The sequence below is a fragment of the Rattus rattus genome, chromosome 14 (assembly GCF_011064425.1).
Source record: "Rattus rattus isolate New Zealand chromosome 14, Rrattus_CSIRO_v1, whole genome shotgun sequence".
Taxonomy (NCBI): domain Eukaryota; kingdom Metazoa; phylum Chordata; class Mammalia; order Rodentia; family Muridae; genus Rattus; species Rattus rattus.
The window spans coordinates 60,109,388-60,129,229 of record NC_046167.1 but is presented as its reverse complement, the minus strand read 5'-3'; the positions used below and the strand labels follow the sequence as shown (position 1 = coordinate 60,129,229).

The 19,842-nt window shown below is 44.6% G+C and overlaps 1 protein-coding gene across 1 annotated transcript in view; it reads right to left on the bottom strand.

Moving 5' to 3' along the window:
• Nucleotides 1-19,373, bottom strand: part of Sycp2l (synaptonemal complex protein 2 like) — a 52,995-nt gene extending 33,622 nt beyond the window's left edge. Inside the window, 10 exon segments of the mRNA XM_032884244.1 lie at nt 1,229-1,371; nt 2,527-2,561; nt 7,523-7,611; nt 7,718-7,803; nt 12,220-12,244; nt 12,689-12,793; nt 17,216-17,335; nt 17,423-17,560; nt 18,779-18,847; nt 19,306-19,373. Coding sequence (XP_032740135.1) covers nt 1,229-1,371; nt 2,527-2,561; nt 7,523-7,611; nt 7,718-7,803; nt 12,220-12,244; nt 12,689-12,793; nt 17,216-17,335; nt 17,423-17,560; nt 18,779-18,847; nt 19,306-19,317 — 822 coding nt within the window. The 5' untranslated portion in view covers nt 19,318-19,373.
• Between the last annotated feature and the right edge of the window lie 469 nt (nt 19,374-19,842).

Below are 19,842 nucleotides of genomic sequence, written 5' to 3'. Positions count from 1 at the left end.
AATAAACCCTCTCTTTCTTGCCCAAGTTGCTTTTGCTCATGGTGTTTTGTAATAGCAATAGTAACCCTACCTAAGAAACTCCTCCTTTTAAGGTAGGATTCATTCCCGCTTTGCGGATGAAATAGTAAGACTTCACCAGTTCGTGACCTTACCTAAGTTTATGCAAACCTCACCTAAGTCAGGCTGGTTGGACTCTAACTTGAGGTAAAACTCAAAGCCAAAAAGTCCCTGGGATCATGACCTTAGAACATACGGCAGCCCTGGAGTCTAAGACATACAATATAAAGGTTTAAACTTAGTACAGTGTAAATCGTATGATAATCCTGATTGCACAGTGGTGTTGAGTAGAAGGCTTCATTAGAAGGAGCACCCAATATGAATGTCACCCTTTCCTGAGGCTCTAGCCCTGATTTAAAGGTATTTGCGAATGAATAAAAGAAATGCAGTAGCAACTGAAGGAGGAAGGTAGATACACAACAAAGCCAAGAGCTGTTCTTGTGCTCGATGAAATAACCCTAGTAAGCTTATTGCAAAAAACCAACCAAACGCCCAACCACCAAAAATCCCTGCACCGTTACACCGCAGCGGCTGGACCCTCTGTGGTCTCACCACTCGAGTGCGATTACCAAGGCCAGCCCCCTGTCATGTCACAGAGTCCCTCCCCACAACTCTAAGTCTTTTTCTCTTTATTCTTCAATTGTATTCCTACTCTTTTGGGGGGAAATCAAAATCAAAATCTCTACCTGCTCCCAAATGTTTTCCTTGCCTGAACCCATCAGATTCACAGTTTCCCTCCTGGATGGATTCCTCTGAAGAGCCCTGTATGTATCTCCTCATGTGTCCCACAAGTATTTTGCTTATGCGCCTTCAAATTGTTTCACTGACAAGGGTAAACAGAACATCAAGGATCGCAATCTGATCGTATATTAAGCAGCGAGGGGCTGGAGAGATGGCTCAACAGTTAGGACATATTTTGCTTTTGTAGATAACCCTAGTGTGGTTCTCCGGTATCTATGTCAGACAATTGCCTGTAACTCCACATCCCGGGAGTGCAGCACACGCAACGGGCATGCACTCACACGCATATTCCTCCTTACATACACACACACAATGAAAAAAATTTTTTTTCACCTTTAAGAAAATTAAATCTTCTCCCGAGCCAAAAAGCCAGGAAAATCTAAAAGGATCCTCAGTAAAAGCTGATTGGGCAGATGGCCAGGATTCTCACCGTCTCAAACTCCCGATTCTTAACTTCTTTGAAAGCTTCAGCCAGGACGGTATCCTCAAACCACTGAGTAGCAAGTTCATTCCTTTGTGATCCAACAGCCATTCGACACAGCGCCTCAGAGAGCGCGACCTGCTGGCTATAATCTAGAGATTCAAACCACAGAAGGCCTAGGTGGATTCTTGTTGCTGAGCAACAGAAAACAAGATATTTTAAAGTCAGCATTGGGTCTAGAGTTAAGCCCGTGGTGAAAAGCAGCGAGACACATTCAGAGTCATTACGGCATCCAGAGCCTACTTAAGGATTGCTAGGGGGGAAATCTGAATAGGTTTCATAGATAACATCTTTAAAAATACTATCTCCAAGGGTTGGTAATATTGTTCAGTTAGTAGAATGTTTGCCTACTACGTATAAGATGCTGAGCTCAACCCCTAGTTAGTACCGTGAAAAAAAAAATATATATATATATAATACAGATGTAACAGATACTTTTTAGATTTTATATTTAAGGCACATTAAAATACCAAGTCAGATCAAATAGCCTTAAGATATTTCTACAGCAAAAACAAAATCTCATTAAAGTTAGGATATTTTACTGCAGTTACATTATATGCTCAAATGTCAAAGAATTCTGTTTAAAAAGCAGGGTCTCATTGTAGCTCAGGATGGACTCAGATTCACTCTATAGCCAAGGAAAACCATGAACTCCTGATTCTCCTCCCTCCGTCCCCCACATGTCCCCACACCAGGTCTAGGGGAGTCAGGGCTCGAACCCAGGGTTTTGTGCGTGTTAAGCAAGCACTCTACAGCCACAGTCCAAACCTCAAATAATTGTACAGGCAAGAAGAGGGGTGTAATCAGATGGACTGACAAGGCAGTAGTCACAGAAGGTTTTGAAAATCTATAAAATCATCATGTAATTATTATTCAGATTAAATGTAATTATTATGCAGATTAAGAAGCATAAAGATTATGTTTGGGAATCAAAAGGTATCTGAGTCAAAGACAGGAAGGAGGGACACAGAGATAGAGGGCTTTATTCACAACTGTGCTGTCTTTTATTTACAAGAATTTTAGTTGAAGCACGTGTGACAACATACTAGAATGTGACAATACTGGCCAGTAGGTGTCTGTTAGCTTTATGATTTTTCAGCAGGCCAGAACCTCTTGGAAGTAAGAAAACAAAATTGTAATTTCCTGACTTCAAACAGAGCATAATTTATTCCTCATACTTCAACATCTTCATACATCTCTCCTAGTGCCCAATATTCTACACATTTAAAATTCTAAACACTTCTTACCGCCCACGGTCAAGATCGTTCTTGCCAATTCTTTCCTGAAACATTTACACAAATTCTGTTTTACTGAGATGAACAGCAAGAGGTAAACCCTTACCAAATTAATAAGTTTAAAACCAAGAGATATATTTTTGAAATCAGTATCAGAATTTTCACCAAGTGTAATGCCTTTTAATAGAAAAATTTTCAAGATGGCACATTGATGATCAATATGCATTTTTAAATGTTTTTTTAAAAAATAATTTATTTAATTTTATGTGCACTGGTGTTTTTCCTATATGTATGTCTCCAGATACCTTGAACAGGAGCTATAGACACTGTGAACCACCATGTGGGTGCCGGGAATTGAACCTAAGTCCTCTCAAAGAACAACCAGTGCTCTTAAACACAGAGCCCCACATGCGTTTTTGTTTGTCTGTTTTTCAAGACAGGGTTTCTCTGTGTAGCCCTGGCTGTCCTAGAACTCATTTTGTAGACCAGGTTGGACTTGAACTCAGAGATCTGCCTGCCTCTGCCTCCAGTGAAGGGATTAAAGGCGTGTGCACCGCTGGTTGGCCTGATAGACATTTTTTAAAAGCTAGAAACTGCTGTATTTTTGAGGTTCTACCTTCCACTTCGTGAAGCGAATTTAACTTCCTAAACTATGAGGGCCCAGTGAATGATCTCTTTCTGATGTTGGTGGTTTCTTACGGTTTCTTGAAGATTTGGTAGAGAGATTTTTTTTTCCCCCAAATCAAGGTCTAACTGTAGCTCAGGCTAACCTTGAACTCATAGCAATCTGCCTCTGCTCTTACAGGCATGAGCCACTTCTAATTGCTCTCTTTTCACCAATCGCCAGCCTGTGAAGTACACGTTTTGCATATAATTTGACACCCGATGAAGATGAAGCTGAGACCTTTGGTCCTGTGCCTCCCTCTGTGACAAGCTTGACGATATTTTCAACTGATAAGCTTAATTTAGGGATATAACGAGAGTAGACTATTACAGTTAACATTACTGATACACTGTAATCTTCTCTGGTGTGCATCCATCCATGCTGGTGTGTCCACCAAATAGTAAAACACATGCTGTTTATTTTTCCTTAATGTCTGAAAATCATTTATCATTTGGCTGGCGGGGGGTTGGGTGGAGGGACACCGAGGATCCGGAACTTCATTCAGGTCCATCCATAGCTCTTCCTGTTTTTGAATCCATTCCACTATTTAAGCCCAAACTGGCCTTAACTTGTCTCTGCCTGAGTGAGTGGGAAGGCAGTGGGAACATCACCATACTTGGCAAAAACTCTCCTTTTAAAGAATAAAGAAGTCTTGTGGATTGGGAAGATCGCTTAAGCAGTAAACAGCATAGCTTGCCAGCCTGCGTACCTGAGTTCTAGCTATAGAAGCCACACTAAAAATGCCAGACATCCACATCCTCCTCCAAGGTCTACCCTGGCATGTTTCCCATACTTTTTGCGAAATTCACCATATCTAGTTAGGGTCCCACAGCAGCCAACCTCTAGGCTTCCACAAGGTCCCACACTCCAAGCCCCACTGACACCTTGTGCTGTGCAGCCAACTCTATGTTCCCACTGGGACCAGCCTTACCCACACAGGACCCTTTGACCTGCCTCCATCAACCACTTCTATACCCAAACTTCCCATGTCCCTCCTTCCTGGGTCTAGCTTGATGAATAGCTCTCACCTCATCATCCATGTCTTTCCCACAATCTACCAGGGTTAGTCGAGGTTCTACAACCCACCAGCCTAGTCTGACCTTGTCTGCCTGCTTTACGGAAGGGCTCTGGGCTTGGGCTAGTAGCCTCACTACCAATCCATCAAACCATGGGGCTTTTCCATGCCAAAGCTAACTTTTTCACTCAGACATCTACCCCATCCCACCCTGGACTTGGCACAAGCCACTTCCAACCTGACCCAGCCCTACCCCTGCCCCCTCCATAATCAACTCAGATTTATCAAAGAAATCCCACGAGCCCAGATCTCATCACAGAAATACCAACAATATGAAAGATCAAGCCAGCATCTTCTCTCTAAAACCTAGAAATACCTGCCAATGAAAATCGCCTAGATAAAATCCAGGACACAGAAATTAAAGAACAAAACAAAACAAAAAAGAAACTATAAACCTCAAAGAAGTCAAGGAGTTTGAAGAAGACCCAGAGAAACAGCTCGATGAAATCAAAGAAAAAAACATTTAAGGAGAGCAAACATTTGAGCAATGCCCAAGAAAACACTAACAGGAGGCTCACAGAGATGAGGACGATCCAAGACTTCAGAACGGAATTCAGTCAGGAGAGAGAAACATTGACGAGGACTCAGGCTGACAAGAAGACAGAATTGGAAAAACAAACAAGCAAATAAATAGCCCAGGTAGAAAAAACTCAGAGGGAAGCCTCTCGATGAGGACAAATGTAGCAGATGACAGAACATTGGGTCTTAACGACAAAACAGAGACTCTAGACGAAACAGGCAAGGAACACGAGCTTTATAAACACAAGAAAGGAGCACACGGAAAATGTGGTGCTGCAGGATATTGGAGCACAGAGTGAACCCCAAGACTGGAAAAACTTGGTGGTGGTGACTCAGCCCTAGACACACCATTATAGCTTTCGGTAAACAAGAGCTAAATAAAGTCAATGATAGGTCAAGGGGCTGCGCAGTCAGCCAGTTGACAGGGACCTAGGAGAGAGAAAGGAGGGACTGTTGAGTTGAAGGACAAGTAAGACAGTGGGAGGAAGAGGCGCTTTTTCCTTCTGGGACGTCAGCTTAGTGGGAAGGTCATCTGGGTCAGCAGAGTTAGCAGGTTTCACCACAGCTTCTGGCTCCTGAACCTTCATTGTAAAATTGAACGTTTGGGATTTTGTTTTCTAAAAAACAACTATGTGGAACCCAATGGGAAAAAAACAAAACAAACAAACAAAAAAAAAAAAAAACTTTCAATAGGCATCGATAAAGGAGAAGAGTCCAGATCAATGGCATAGAGCAGATCTTCAACAAGAACACAAGAGATTTTGTTTATCTCCCCAAACTAAGGGGAGACACACTCATGCAGATACAAGGAGCGGCACGCAGCACACCAAGTAGACAAGGCCAGAAAAGAAAATCCCTACAGCAAATGATAGTAAAAACACCCAAGTATCCAGAACAAAGAACGAGTATTAAAAGTTGCAAGAGAACTCACTGATAAGCGGAGATTAACCCAAAAGCTCAAATTACCCAAGATGCAATCCACAGACCACAGGAAGCTCAAGAAGGATGACCAAAATGCAGATGCTCCCACTCCTTCTTGAAAGAGAAAAAAAAAAATATCCATAGGAGGAGATACTGAAGCAAAGTTTAGAGCAACGACTGAAGGAATGGTCATTCAGAGCCTGCCCCATATGTGGCCCATATATATACAGCCACCAAGACCAGATAAGAGGGATGAAGCTAAAAAGTACATGTTGAAAGGGACCGGATATAGATCTCTCCTGAGAGACATACCCAGAGCATGCGCAATACAGAGGTCAATGCTAGCAGCAAATCATGGAACTGAGAACAGGACCCCGTTTAGGGGAATTAGAGGAAGGATTGAAAGAGCTGAAGAGACTTGCAACCCCATAAGAACAACAATGCAAACCATCCAGAGCTTCCAGGGACTAAACTACTACCATGGACTGACCCAGGGCTCAAACTGCATATGTAGCAGAGAATAGCCTTGTTGGGGCACCAGGGGAAGGGGAAGCCCTTGGTCCTGCCAAGGTTGAACCCCCAGTGCAGGGGAATGTTGGGGGAGGGGAGATAAAGGAGGTGGAGGAGGGGAACACTGGTATGGGGGAGAGGGTAGGGATGTGAGCTTATGGATAGGAAACCGGGAAAGGGAATACCATTTGAAATGTAAGTAAAGAAATATACCTAATAAAAAAATTTAAAAAAAAAAAACTGCAAGAGAAAAGAACCTGCAAGTCACACATAAAAGAAATGCATCAGATTAACACTCGTTTCTCATTGTAAACTAAGATTCAGAAGAGCAATGCATCCCAAGTCCTAAAGATGATAACAGCCAATGCAAGAGAATAGACAGCCAGCAAAACAGCCTGTCGTGACTGAAGGAGGAATGGCCGATAAAATAGTTACAATGAGAGTGCACACGCGTCAACAGGATTATTCCGCAGGCCAGGCTGGCTCTATCACTGAAATGCAAGAGGGTTGAACAACTGAAGGGTTCCAGTCTCCTTAAGATTAGTGATTTTTACCAGTGGAGACAAGATTTCTTTTTTAATGAATACCTCGAAGTCACACCATTCATAGACTAGCACAGTGAATCATAGCAAACCCCTGCCCAGCAAACAGTACTTCTAGGTTCTGCAGATGGTACTCTCCTCATGACATGTCACAGGAACGGTCGCTGTCACCAAGAAGTCCTCCTTGCTGGCTAGCTGTCCTCACAGACGTGTGTTTTTTTAAGTCCAAATTTCAAAACAGGAATATGTTTGCAATTCACTCCATCTTGTATTAAAACCCTATCTTCCAATGTCAACTTCGGAAACTCTGTGTAAAACCTTCTCTCCAAATGTTTAAATGTAACATTTTAAGGTCTAAGGTCTATGTAGCCATTTTAAGGTCTATGTAGCCACAACTGGGTCACTAAAATTGTGTGTGTGTGTGTGTGTGTGTGTGTGTGTGTGTGTGTGTGCGTGTGTTCGTGCAACGTACATGAGACATACTTCTATAAGTCAACATTGTAGTTCATATTTACAGAGTTAGTTGAGAGAGCATTTTAACTCGCAATTTCAATGCAAAAGACAACAAGCAAACAAAAAAAACACTCCCCACCCCACACTGTTAAAAGTAGAGCCAGGCAAAGTCTGTCCTTCGGTCTTCAGTCCTTCCCAGCCACACACCCAGTGTCCTCGAAAGACTCACACTGTACGGAAGGACTGAAGTAGGCAGGAGTGCAGAACACACAGGATCTCACAGACTTGGTGCTTACACCATCACCTAAGTGTGAGTTCACTTACATAAGACAGCGTGCGCCTTCTGTCGAAGAGAGCTTTCTTCTCTCTTCCCGGGGTGCAGCGTTCAAAATGCAGTTCACGGTCTTCAGAGCCTGCTCAGAATGGGATCGGGGATTCATGGCAAAGAAGCAAAATGAAACCTCACGCGCGGCTTCTGAGTTTTCCAGAGCAACCGTTCATTGGTTAGTTCCAACTCACCTCCTGCTGAATGTAGGGCTTCACGGAGCCTTCTGTCACCAGGAATCCTAAACGAAGTATGAAGGAATCCAGCATCTGGATTGTCCCTGGAAGCACAATTGTAAAAGCATCAGACGGATGCCGGAAAGAGCCAGGATTAACTCCAATGTGGCAGGAAGAAGTGTAAGCTTGGAGCAGTATACAGTGAAGGAACGACAGTGTAAGCAAAGGACAGGTTACAGCCATCTTCAAGTCCCCGCAGCCCCAGACTACAGGACATTTGCTTTCATGAATGTCCACAAAGGACCGTAGCCGAGCCAAGTGTGGGTGACTTCACCGTCACTGCTGCCATCTGAGCAAAGCCACTCTATTGGCAGTGAGCAATGTTCTAAGTGCAGGCACGTGGGCTGGGCTGTTAACGTGGTTTGCATGAATCTGTATTATGTGACTGTACAAATATTATACACAATGCACAAATAAAATGCATGATAGAGAAGCAGAAACTGTCAAATGGGTTGGTCTTCATTCATGTAACACAGAAGCTTCCACGGCTATCTACACATGAGGAAAAGGAAATACGACTGAGATGCTATTTAATACATAGCTAAACACACCACCTTTTACAGTGATGTTTGTGAACTTACATATTAAGGTAGCATGTGCAAACACTGGTGAACGCCATGAAAAAGTAATGCCAGGGTCGGAGTCTGATTCTGATAGGTTCGGATCATCTCAATGTGCAAGTAATTTATCACAGAGTATATACTTTTTACCCCAGTATAACTCACACAATTGGAGAAAAGCAAACAGAAGAATAAAAGTACTGTCTTCAATGCAAACGAGCCATGCTAGCTAGCACGGCTGGACAGGCAGAGAGAAACAGAACTCGGCTGGACCTGGCGTCCACCAGAGGAGACTCAAAGGTTCTAAGAAAGCCCAGCTAGCCAGCGAGACTCCTGGGGGCGTCTGTACATGCCCTGCTAGCTGGCAAGCACCACACGCCATGTTTCCATTTTGAGAGGAGCTAGAGGAAATGACAGAATATGGCCCTGTGACACAAAAGAAGGGAGCTTGGGTGACAGGGGTGACAGGACAGTAACTTCTGAGAAGTATGTCAAGACACTTTGTCAAAAAGCAAAAAAGCAGTTGGTTCATTGTCCTGGGACTAACACCACAAAATGTGAAATGAGTTTGAGAGAAAACTTGTATGGGAATGCACCAGGCAGAAATAAAAAATAGACACACACAAAAACAAAAGAGAAAATAAAACTTAAAGTCGTTGTAGATATTTGAATCTGACGGGGTGAAAATCTCTAGAAAGACAGGAGAGAGGTGAGAAGGCAAGGTGGGGACAGTGGGGCAGCCCCTAGATTGCATCATCAGGAAACCACTGCCCCCCAACCTGCCCACTTCCTAGCACTGAGGGGCCTAAGAAGAAAGAAGTCAAGGCGAGCACTATGGCTTGGACATAAAATATTCCCAAAGGTTCCCATCTGGCGGTGGTGGTGGTATGTGAGTGATCATAAGGGTACCGACCCTATGGCTGCATTAACCTCACTAGTGAGGTCATAGCTCAGTGGGCCACTTAGGGGTAGCAGGGTGAGCTGGAGAGATGGCTCAGCCGTTAAGAGCATTGGCTGCTCTTCCAGAGGTCCCGAGTTCAACTCCCAGCAACCACATGGTGGCTCACAACCATCTGTATTAAGATCCCATGGTCTCTTCTGGTATGTCTGAAGTATAGAGATGGGGGGGGAGGAAAACAAGGAGAGGAGGAGAGGAGGAGAGAAGAGAGAAGGGCAAGGAGCCCTGGTTGGAGAAAACAAGTTTCTGATGGGTGTTCCTTTGAGGGCTTGTGTTGTCCCCAGTCTCTTTTTTTCTCTCCTTCCTGGCCACTGTGAAACAGCCTCCAGACCACATTCCTCTAATATCCTGCCTCACCTCAGACCTAAACAGTGGGACTGGCTGAGCACAGAAAGTTCTGAAACCACGGGCCAAAGTAAACTTCTCTCTTTACATTGACTCTCTCAGGCATTCTGTCACAGCTACAAAGAAGAAAAGGAAGAACTCACAATCATCTTACAAAAGTTACAACCAAATTCGGGCATGAGGCACTGGAACAATGAAGATACTTCAAGAGGTAGCAGCCCAACAGAGGGGGAAGGAAAAATCCTATCTGTTCCCTCTTCCCCTAGTTTTCCTGGATGAAATCAAACCGTCTACCGGTTGGAGAGATGACCGTGAAAAACCGCACTTCACAATACCAAGGAGAGAGTGGAGGGCAGACCCGAGAGCAGAGGTACCTCTGCCATCCACAGGCTCTGGAGGGAACAGGTTATGCTTGCAGAACTGTGGTCCAGGAGAGAAGCACGAGAGAAACAAAGCAATGCCTCCCGAGAAAAGCTTGAAAACTCTCTAAATACACCTAGTGCTGGGGAAGACATGAGCAAGTGGGTAGTGTCAGAAATGAGAAACAGGCCTGACACTGATGGGGAGATGGGGATTGAGGGAGGGAGGGAGGGTGGTGGTGAAACACATTGTGTGAGCATGCACATCAGGAGAGGAGGAGAGACGGGATAGCATCATGCTGGTGTTGATTAGAACTCCAAGAATAACTCTAGACGTAGGGTACTCTAATGACTAGAGAAGGGCAGAGTGTTCAAACAGAACCCCTGCAGTGACACACAGAGCAAAGGAATCCCCAAAATGGAACATGAAGGATAAGATTATATAAATCTTGGCTAAATAACAGAGAGATTAATCCTACAATGGCTGGAGATGGTGGGAAGGTGGCCAGTAGAAACATCTTTCAATTTAACAGGGCTCTCCTGCACAAACTCACCAAGTTATGACTATTGACTCAACTGACGCCTCCTGTGGGTCTCCGGTCTATGCTGTTACCATAAGCTATGTTCTACAATGTTACAAAAGTTACAGAGGAAGGTGCAGGCCTGTATTTTATCAACCATCTTTAAAGATGCTATTGCTAATGAAATTCATAAAAAAGAAAAGAAAATGTTTAGATCCACTAAGACACCGAGGACTATGATGGCCTCTTTTCACAGTTTATTTGGGGTCAATAAAACCCCTGGGTGTGTCGGGGAGGGGGTCTGCAGACATAGTTAGATCATGAGGGCTTTGGCCTAGTGACTGGTATATGTATCGATGAGCTCCAAATGTGAGAGGTCTATTAGGAAACGGAGGAAGGCAGGACACCATTAAAGGAAGTAGCTCACTGGTTCCAGGGAGGGGCTGGGTTTGAACCTTTCTCTGCTCCCCGCCAACAACTCTTGCCTACCACATACTCCCAGCTATCATGATGTCCTGCCCAACTCTTATAGACCGAGCAACTCTGAAACCATGAGCCTGGATAAATGGCTTTTTAAGGTTATTTAATTTAGGCATCTTGTATATCAACAAGAAGCTAACTGATATAAAGGACTTGTCCCCCAGGCATGAGGCAGCTCCCGGGCACACCAAAGCTCCTGGTGCCATTCCCTTAACCACCATCCATTGTGGAACATGGCCTCAGCTCATTAGCATCTCCTTAAAGCCAAGTCTAGCATCCCAGGAAAAGGACGTTTTCCTATCGTGATGGCCATGTGTTATGGGATGCTCAAACATCCCAAGTACATCTTTGCTTTCAAGATAAAATAATCCAAAATATCAAACTACCCTTTATCCAGAACTGCATAGAATAAAACTTCTTTTCAGAATTTTACCTTGTATACTCTGGAGAGACAAATCTATCTTCATTGGCTCTGATCTAAATCAATAGTTAAACTGATTTACCCCAAGGGTAATCAATTGAAGTTAAACCAATAGTAGCCAAACTTTGGCTGGTGTGTCTCTTCGGTAACTCTCTGTTGCTATAACCAGATACTTGAAGCTGGGTCCACTTAACACAGAAAAGAGGATAATTTAGCTCGCAGTTCTGGAAGCTGGAGGGTACAGCAGCATAATCTGTGACTTCTGGAGAGGAACTCACAGTGGATAGAGTCACAGCGTGAGGAACACAGTGTGGGAGAGGTCACATGGGAAGCAGAAATCAGGAAAGTAAAGGCAACAGCCAAACTCTCTGTACTAAGTACCTACAACTAAGTAACTCGTTCCCATCCTCATGGGAACTCGTCCAGTCCCTCACCTGATTAACCTCGTCACAGAGCTGTCAACAATGATCTGCCTACCTCAGGCGATGCTGACAGCAGGACCAAGCCTCTAGCACATGAACCTAGGCAGAATCCAACCGGGAGAGCTAAGCTCCAGCCACTTTGGATACAAAATGGCTTTTCCTTATCTGAACAGAGGAAAGTTGGCTACGTCAGTGACAACGGTCACTAAGCAAAATATATTGCAGAAAACTAAGGAGTCCTTACAACAAAATGCCTGCTAACAGCACAGCGAGACCATGTAAAGTAGTGGATAGATTCAGATGGGTAAAACTTCACCCTTGCCTGTCACTTAAACCATCTGTGCCAAACTGTTCTCTTGAAAAATGCACAATTGGTGGCTGGTCATATACTTACCTGTCCTGCTATGCCTGGAAACGATCTGATAAAAGGGAAGAAAAGAAGTACAACTTGTTATTTGGAAGCATCACAGGTTCTGACGCTAATGCATGGATACTGACTGACAGAAACTCAGGAGACAAAAGAAAAACTCCATTAGGAAAAACAAGAGCCCGTTAGAATCACAGTCACTTCATTAAAAGGAGCACATTCCCTACGGCCAAACAAATAACGTATTTGAATATGTCAAATAAATGACTTTTAGTTTCCTGAGTCATTGGTTGCTTCCATTAAATGTCAATCTTTCAGACAATGACTTGATCATAAAAATGTGACAGCCTTTTTAAATTCACATCTTATAAAAAGCCAGCTGCCAAAAAGACTTTTTAAGAAAAATCCAAATATCAAACAGAAGGAGGCTGTTTGAATCCCATAGACTCCTGCCCCTCGCTGGTGATATCGTCCCTTGAAGCTCTTCCACCCTTACCAGTGCTGTGTCGAGGAAGTCTTCCACGGCGCTGGTCAGCAGTGCCTCCGAGGCCAGCACTTCGGTCATCAGAAATCCTGTCATCGTTTCAAACCAGGAAACCATGTGCACAGAAGAGACATCGATGGAACCACATGGGTCTGAGTGAGGGACCGCCTACTCCACAAGATTGACAAGATCATCTCCCACCAAGGGAAAGCAGCCGCAGACCTTCTCCCACATGTAATATAGGCTTCCCATCCATCAAGAGCAAGTCAGAAAGGACACAAACGGTCCAGTGTTATAGAGGGAAGCTCGCACACATCAGTAAGATAGGACACTGGATGAGGATCGGTGCCCTCATACCCACAGTGGAGGCTGCAGAAGAGTTCAAGGTTAGGCGAGCCTGTGCAGCACAGGGCAATCAGTGTGGCTTTGAGAGGCAAGCTTCAAATGCAAACGATCAAAAAACACAAATGTGCTGGATGTGGTGGAGCAGAACTTGAGAGGATGAGGCAGGAGGACCGCTGAGAGTTCGAGACCAACCTACACAGCGAGATCATATCATAAAACCAACTTAAACAAGATGAACAAACAGCTTGGACATTGCTGCAAAAGCCTTGGAAGCTATAGGAAATACACCTCAAGCATATCTGAGCCTTTGGCTCATTGGATTTCCCCCCATAGGAATGGTTGCCCAATTGCACACCATTCTGCTGTGCTTGGGATGGTTGGAACTGACTTCCGTGACATCTTGAAATAGATGTACTCATCAAAGTGTGGGTCATCTTTGGGGCCACTTTTGCTGAGACAAGCTGCTCATAAAAAAGGAAACAAGTCTGAAGATATAACTTAGTGGTAGAGCACCTACTTGGCATGCAGTCTCTAGTGAGACACAGACAGACAGACAGACAGACAGACAGACAGACAGACAGAGAAGGGGGTAAGAAAATGCATGTATATGTATAAAGTCAATCAGTTGAACACAGCATTGGTGACATGAGCTGGTGATGGGCAGCTCTTGACGAGAGTTGGAAAGGGGAGTGCCGCTGCAGAGCTGATCAATGCTTAGTAATAGGAAGTACCCCCTAAGCCCTTTCATGTGCCCCAATGGCACATCATCTACCAGATGCTCAAACTCCTCACAAGACAAGAGCAACGGCTTAAGGATGTGGTGCTGAGTCCTTTTGGATCTTAGGGACAGGGCTAGATATGGGCTTCCTGCAGAGAATTCTTGCTCTTTGAAGTAGAATTAATTCTTAAGCACGTTGTATGCTGAGCCTATGATTGGTCTTCCAATACAGAACCAAATATCCCTTTCTTCTCCACAAGAAACTTGCATGGTCAAATCATACAAGTAATAAATATGCCCTCAGAAGGTGCCTGAGGTAGTTGTGACAAGAATTTCCATGGAAACATAAAAGAGAGGGAGATGCATACACACAGAAACACACCTCTGATGTGTCTGTGAGGGGAGTTTCAGGAGGGTGACCCAGGTATGGAAGATCCACCATGAATGTGGATGGCACGGTCTTACAGCCTGGGGTCCTAGACTCGATAAAAACAGAGATCTGAGTACTAGCTCTCAATTTTTTGGCTTTCTGACTGTGGGTACAAGGTGACCAGCTGCTTCATGCTGCTCCCGTGGGAATTCCCAAGCTGTGAGCCACTATTTGCTTAAGGCGTTTTTGCCTTAAATGACATTAATGGAGTTTCTAATATAGCCTTTAAGACTAAATAGAAAAACCAGGCGGGGGCATATTCCAAATCACAACCCCCAGCCAATCAGCTTAGGTTCCAAAGTGCCTGTAGGACATCCCTGCTCTGTTTCCTCTGAAGCTAGGGCATCCGGGAGCCAAGGACCATCACATACACAACTGACTCATGTCTTTCGTGTGTTAGTGGTACCAGGTATTGGGCCTCATCCAGGCTAAGACGAGTGCTCTCCAGTTGAACTATATCCCTAGTTCTCCTTTTCTCCCATTGTTTTATTTTACTGTTGGAAAAAGAAAAATATAGATTGGGGGAGAGCGATAAAGACATTCCAAGAGTAGGAGAAGCCCCGTGAGGGGAATATTCTTTACTTTTTATTTCGAGACGATGTCTAAGCTGCCCACACCACGCTTGAACTTGTCCTGCAACCCAGAGTCACTTTGCGCTTAGACTTTTCCTGCATTAGAATCTCAAATAGCTAGGATTCCAGGCCGGAGCCACCAGACCTGACTAAAGCGTAGTCTTTAATGTCCTCTGCAGAGTCCCAGAGAGGAACTGGGCAAGGAGTCCAAGCAGGTAACGTGCTTTGGGTTTGATTACCAGAATCCATGGAGGTAAGAGAGAGCTGACACTCAAAAAAGTTGTCTTTCACACACACACAGATAGACAGACAGACACACACACATGTAGACGAACACATAGAGGTTGCATATACAGAGACAGACACAGAGACAGATACACAGAAATACAGAGAGAGACAGACAGACACACAGACACATACACCCCATGAACACACACATACATGCAGTTGCACACATAGATGTCACACACACATACACACAGGCAGACACACAGAAACATGCATCCCATGGACACACACGCAGTTGTCACATACTCATGCACGCATACACACTGTGGCACACATGCGTGCACCCACATTCACACACGCTACACACTCAATGATATCAAATAAAACGAAAACCCTAGAGAAGAGTTTGGGAAAACCTATAGCTTACTGTTCTCCCTGGAAGGGGAAGCCCCAGGAAGAATAGCGGTTTATATTAAAATGGTGGCACCTTCTTGGCCCAATCAGGTCTTAGTAAACCCTAAGAGCGAGATACTCCCAGGTGGGAGAGCAGAGACGTATTGCTCTCCCAATTGCCTTCAGCAACTGCATGCTTTCCCCCCGACCTTCTCTCCAATAAACAGCGAAGCAGATGCCTCACTGTGTAGAGAAAAGAGTTGCACTAGGAGGTTTGCAAAGTGCATGGCTTCCAGCTGCAACTAATACCATAATTAATACACGATTATTACCTGGCTAATACCATATAATTAATACACCATTATTACCTGGCTAATACTATATAATTAATATACCATTATTACCTGGCTAATTTTTAAAAGCAGTAAAATGTTGTCACTCGTGTGACTATTGGATAAACAAACAATATATTGCTTGCTCTTTCTTTTCTTCCTTTCTTTCCTCTTTTTAGATTGAGGTCTTAGAATGAATGAATCATGAGGTGTATTAAGAGCAAAGGGAGGGGGTTGGGGATTTGGCTCAGTGGTAGAGCGCTTGCCTAGTAAGCGCAAGGCCCTGGGTTCGGTCCCCAGCTCCGAAAAAAAAAGAAAAGAAAAACAAAAGAAAAGAAAAGAGCAAAGGGAGGTGTTTGATGAGCTGGGTAAGTCTGATCGTGTTCGGGAAGGAAGTCTACTCAAGCAGAAAGCCAGCTCCCTGCTCGCCACGTCCTCCCCAAAGTCTCTGAAACGATTGTTAGCATTGCTATTACGCGCTGGGCTTAGGAGTGCACAACACATACTGCAAGCCCAGAGTGTGAGACGCTGAAGCCAGAAGCCTGCTATGGCTTTGTAACCAGCCTGACGCTATATAGCAAGGGCCCTGGTACGGAGAGAGAACTAAGAGGGTTGTAGAGATGGCTCAGAAGAGAACAATTGTTCTTGCAGAGGACCAGAGTTTGGTTCCCATCAACCATATCTTGCATCTCGCAACCTCCTACAAACTCCAGTTCCAGGGAATCTGGTACCTCTGGATGCCACAGGCACCTGCACCCACACACAAAATTAAAAGAACAAAAATAGTGGCTTGGGAGGTAACTTGTGGCATCATGCAGAAAGCCCCAGGTTTTATGCCCAGAACTCAGGAGTTACCGGCTGGGAGAGCGGAAGTTGAAGGTCACCCTTGCAGCAAGTTTGAGATCAGCCCAGCCTACAGCAGCCCCCGTTCCCTCCCCTCCCGTAAAATGCCATCACCACACAGGCCTTCGAAGAACGGGAGTTAATTATTACACAACCGTGTAATTCCGTATATCTTCCAATGCTCTGCCTGAGGGCTACGTTTGTGGCTCAATATCAGGCATTTACCTAGCGTGTCTAAGGTCTGGGTTCAGTCCTCCAGAGCTTTAGAAGTAATGACCGAGCTCTGCCCAACAGGAATTTACGAGACAGAAGCAACAAGTATGGACTCCCATTTCTATCAAATTTGATTTCAAAGGAAGAAAAAATAACTATCCAATTAAATTAGTACTAGGCTTTTTGTTTTGTTTCTTGGAGCCAGGGTCTCTCTGTGTAGCCCCGGCTGTCCTGGAACTCACTCTGTAGACCAGGCTGGCCTCAAGCTCAGAGATCTGCCCGCCTCTGCCTCCAAGAGTTAAATAAGAAGCACGCACCACCCTGGGCCCTGGCATAACAGTTTTTATTTTACCCCTTCCCCCAAACCCGTGGCTCATTACCTTAGGCAGGTGCTGTCCCCTCAGCTCCTCCCAGACACTGCTTCTCTGAGCTGCCCCATGCCTCCCAGCTGTGAAGCCCACTTATCTTTGGGATCAGTCCCTGCTGGATAAGCAAAGACTCCTCCTGGCCTGGGTCCTCTTTGAAGAATCTCTGGATACATTTCAGCAGCAGGGAACAATTCTGGAACTCGTTTTTATCCAGCTCCTGGGCATTGGAACACACAGACTTCAAAGCTCCGCCCGGTGTTACCCACATTGGCGTTCTAATCCCCCAAACAAAACGTCCACTTGCCTCATTCATCAATCTGTCAAGATGGTGTAGGAGAAGACGGGTATATTTCTGAGGCCCTTGGCTCTCTCTCTGCTGAAGATGTTCTTCAATTGTGTGAAATCCTTTGCCGTGAAATGCATCAGCAACGAGAGACTGAAGCTGGAAAGGAGAGAGCTTGTGGAGGACTAAGTTTCAAAACACATTTATTTCATACCAACACTTCAAACTGACGGTGTGCTCCACAAGAACAACAACAACAATCTGTGAGAGCTGGGGATGTAGCTCAGTGAGAGAGCTCTCACTTAGCACAGGCAAGGACCTGGGTTCGAGACCTAGCACCACCAAAGAAATGAACAACTATAATTTTGTGCCTGTGGATGTGGTCCAGTGGCAGAACACTCGTCTAACATGGGAAAGCACCCTGTGCCAGCATTCACCATTACAAATAATCATAATTAAGAGTGAAATAACACAGAGCAAAAATACAATAAAGACACCGGTCTCCAACTGTAGAACATGTCCGTGGACAATCACTCAAAAAAAAGAGTTTGCATTAGCTTTAGACAAAAGGGCTACATGTGGGGACTACACAAAGAGTAAAATATGTCCACTGACAATTACTTATCTAGGATTGGGAGCTGCCAGACAAAAGTTCTAGGTGAGAGGTTTGTGGGTCTCCTGCATCTCCCTCCTTGGGAGTTCAGACTCCCCATTGACCCTGTGCGAGTTTGACGACCATGGACTGGCAGAAAACTACACAGTTGTGGGGAAGCCGTGAAAGCACTCAGGAGCATTGCACAGTCTAAGCCCAAACTATCCAAGCCCAGGCTCACCCACTGAGGGTCAGGAGAGCAACAGAGGAGAGAAAGCAAAAGGTAATATCCTAAAGTAAGGCAAAGTCGTCCTCACCGCTAGTCTTGGCTGTAATGTCTGGACTCCTGAGCCTAACCACTGTCCCTTCACTAAAACCGATTCCCCCAGGAGTGGGTTGAATACCAACCTACAGGCGGGGCCTCCGGGACCGCCTTCAACATCGCAGCACCCACAATGATTCTGCTCTACAACTCTGCTCTATTAGGTCTGGGCACCTGTGGTTTGGCTCTCTGCTTGTCCTAAGTTCCCTGAAGGTAGGCATTGCGTGTGTTTTATTCCATGCTGGCTACCTCTACCTGGAAGAAGAATGCTAGTGGTCGGATAATTTACAGTGTGGCTCTGAAGGGCTAGTTGGAGTGAAGTCAAACAGACATGGTTGTAACAGGGCCTCACAACAGAGAAAGCCAAGATTTCTCTGCTCTGGGCTTAAGGACCAGTGGTGCAGAAGAGCCTCCTGGAACTCCTAACTGTAACACATGCAGAATAGAAAATAATTATCGTTACCCAGAAAGCACCTTGGGCCTGGCCAGTTTCAGCATCTTTCATAATGGACCGCAGAGGATATTCATGCTTCTGTGTGCAATAAAAAGATGTTCTTTTAAAAATAAAGGCTGAAACCCACATTTCAAGTTCCAAAAATAGAAGAAAAGTTTATGCTGCTTTTTTGGACATGTTTTGTTTTGGTTTTGCTCTTTGTATATAACCTTAATCCTAGGTTTAAATAAGATGGTGTTTTTTCCCACCACAATATTCTTACTATTTGGGAATTTCATACAATGCACCCCATCATGCTGACTTCCCATTACTTCTGGGCTTACACCCTACCCCCCTTGTTCCCTCCCCAGAAAACAAACAAACAAACAAACAAACATACCAAAGCCCAGTTTGTGTTGCCCATACACTCACTGGAGCGTGGCCAAACTCCCAGTAAAGAAAACTGAGTCCTCCCCACCCGTAAGCCATCAACACTGAAGAGCTACACTTCAGCATACAAGATCGTTTTAAATCAAACAAACCCCCCCCCATGTTACCTTCTTTGACATGGTCTGTGTAAACAAAATACCATCTCACAAGAAGGAGAGAAAGCATCTGAATGAACGTCCAGACAAAATAAACTCTATCGAGAGTGCTTTAAAATAAAAAGGGACACTGTGTTAATAAAATTCATGTTTAAATTCAAACCCATATCCAAAATGTATATTACAAGTGGTAATTAGAAATTAGATTCAAAGGGTCCTCATACTTGTGACATAAAGTTTAACGTTAGGGCTCATACAGTGAAAGTTCAAGGTACAAACATCCACAGCCCACGAAAGGGGTTTCCAAACGGTGTGGGTGAGCTGGTGAATTTCATCTTCGTTTGCCCCGGAAATTTTCATGGGAAAGTGCAGTGTACACAAAACAAATCTCTGTCCAGTGGCTCTTTTTAGGTCAACGGGCTGTGGTGGGTACCGCCTGTAATCACAGCACTTGACAAGTCCATCAAAAGTTCAAAATTATCCTCAGCTACGTGGAGAATCTACGCTGGTCTATGCAAATGAGACCCAATCTCACGCATGGCAAAACAA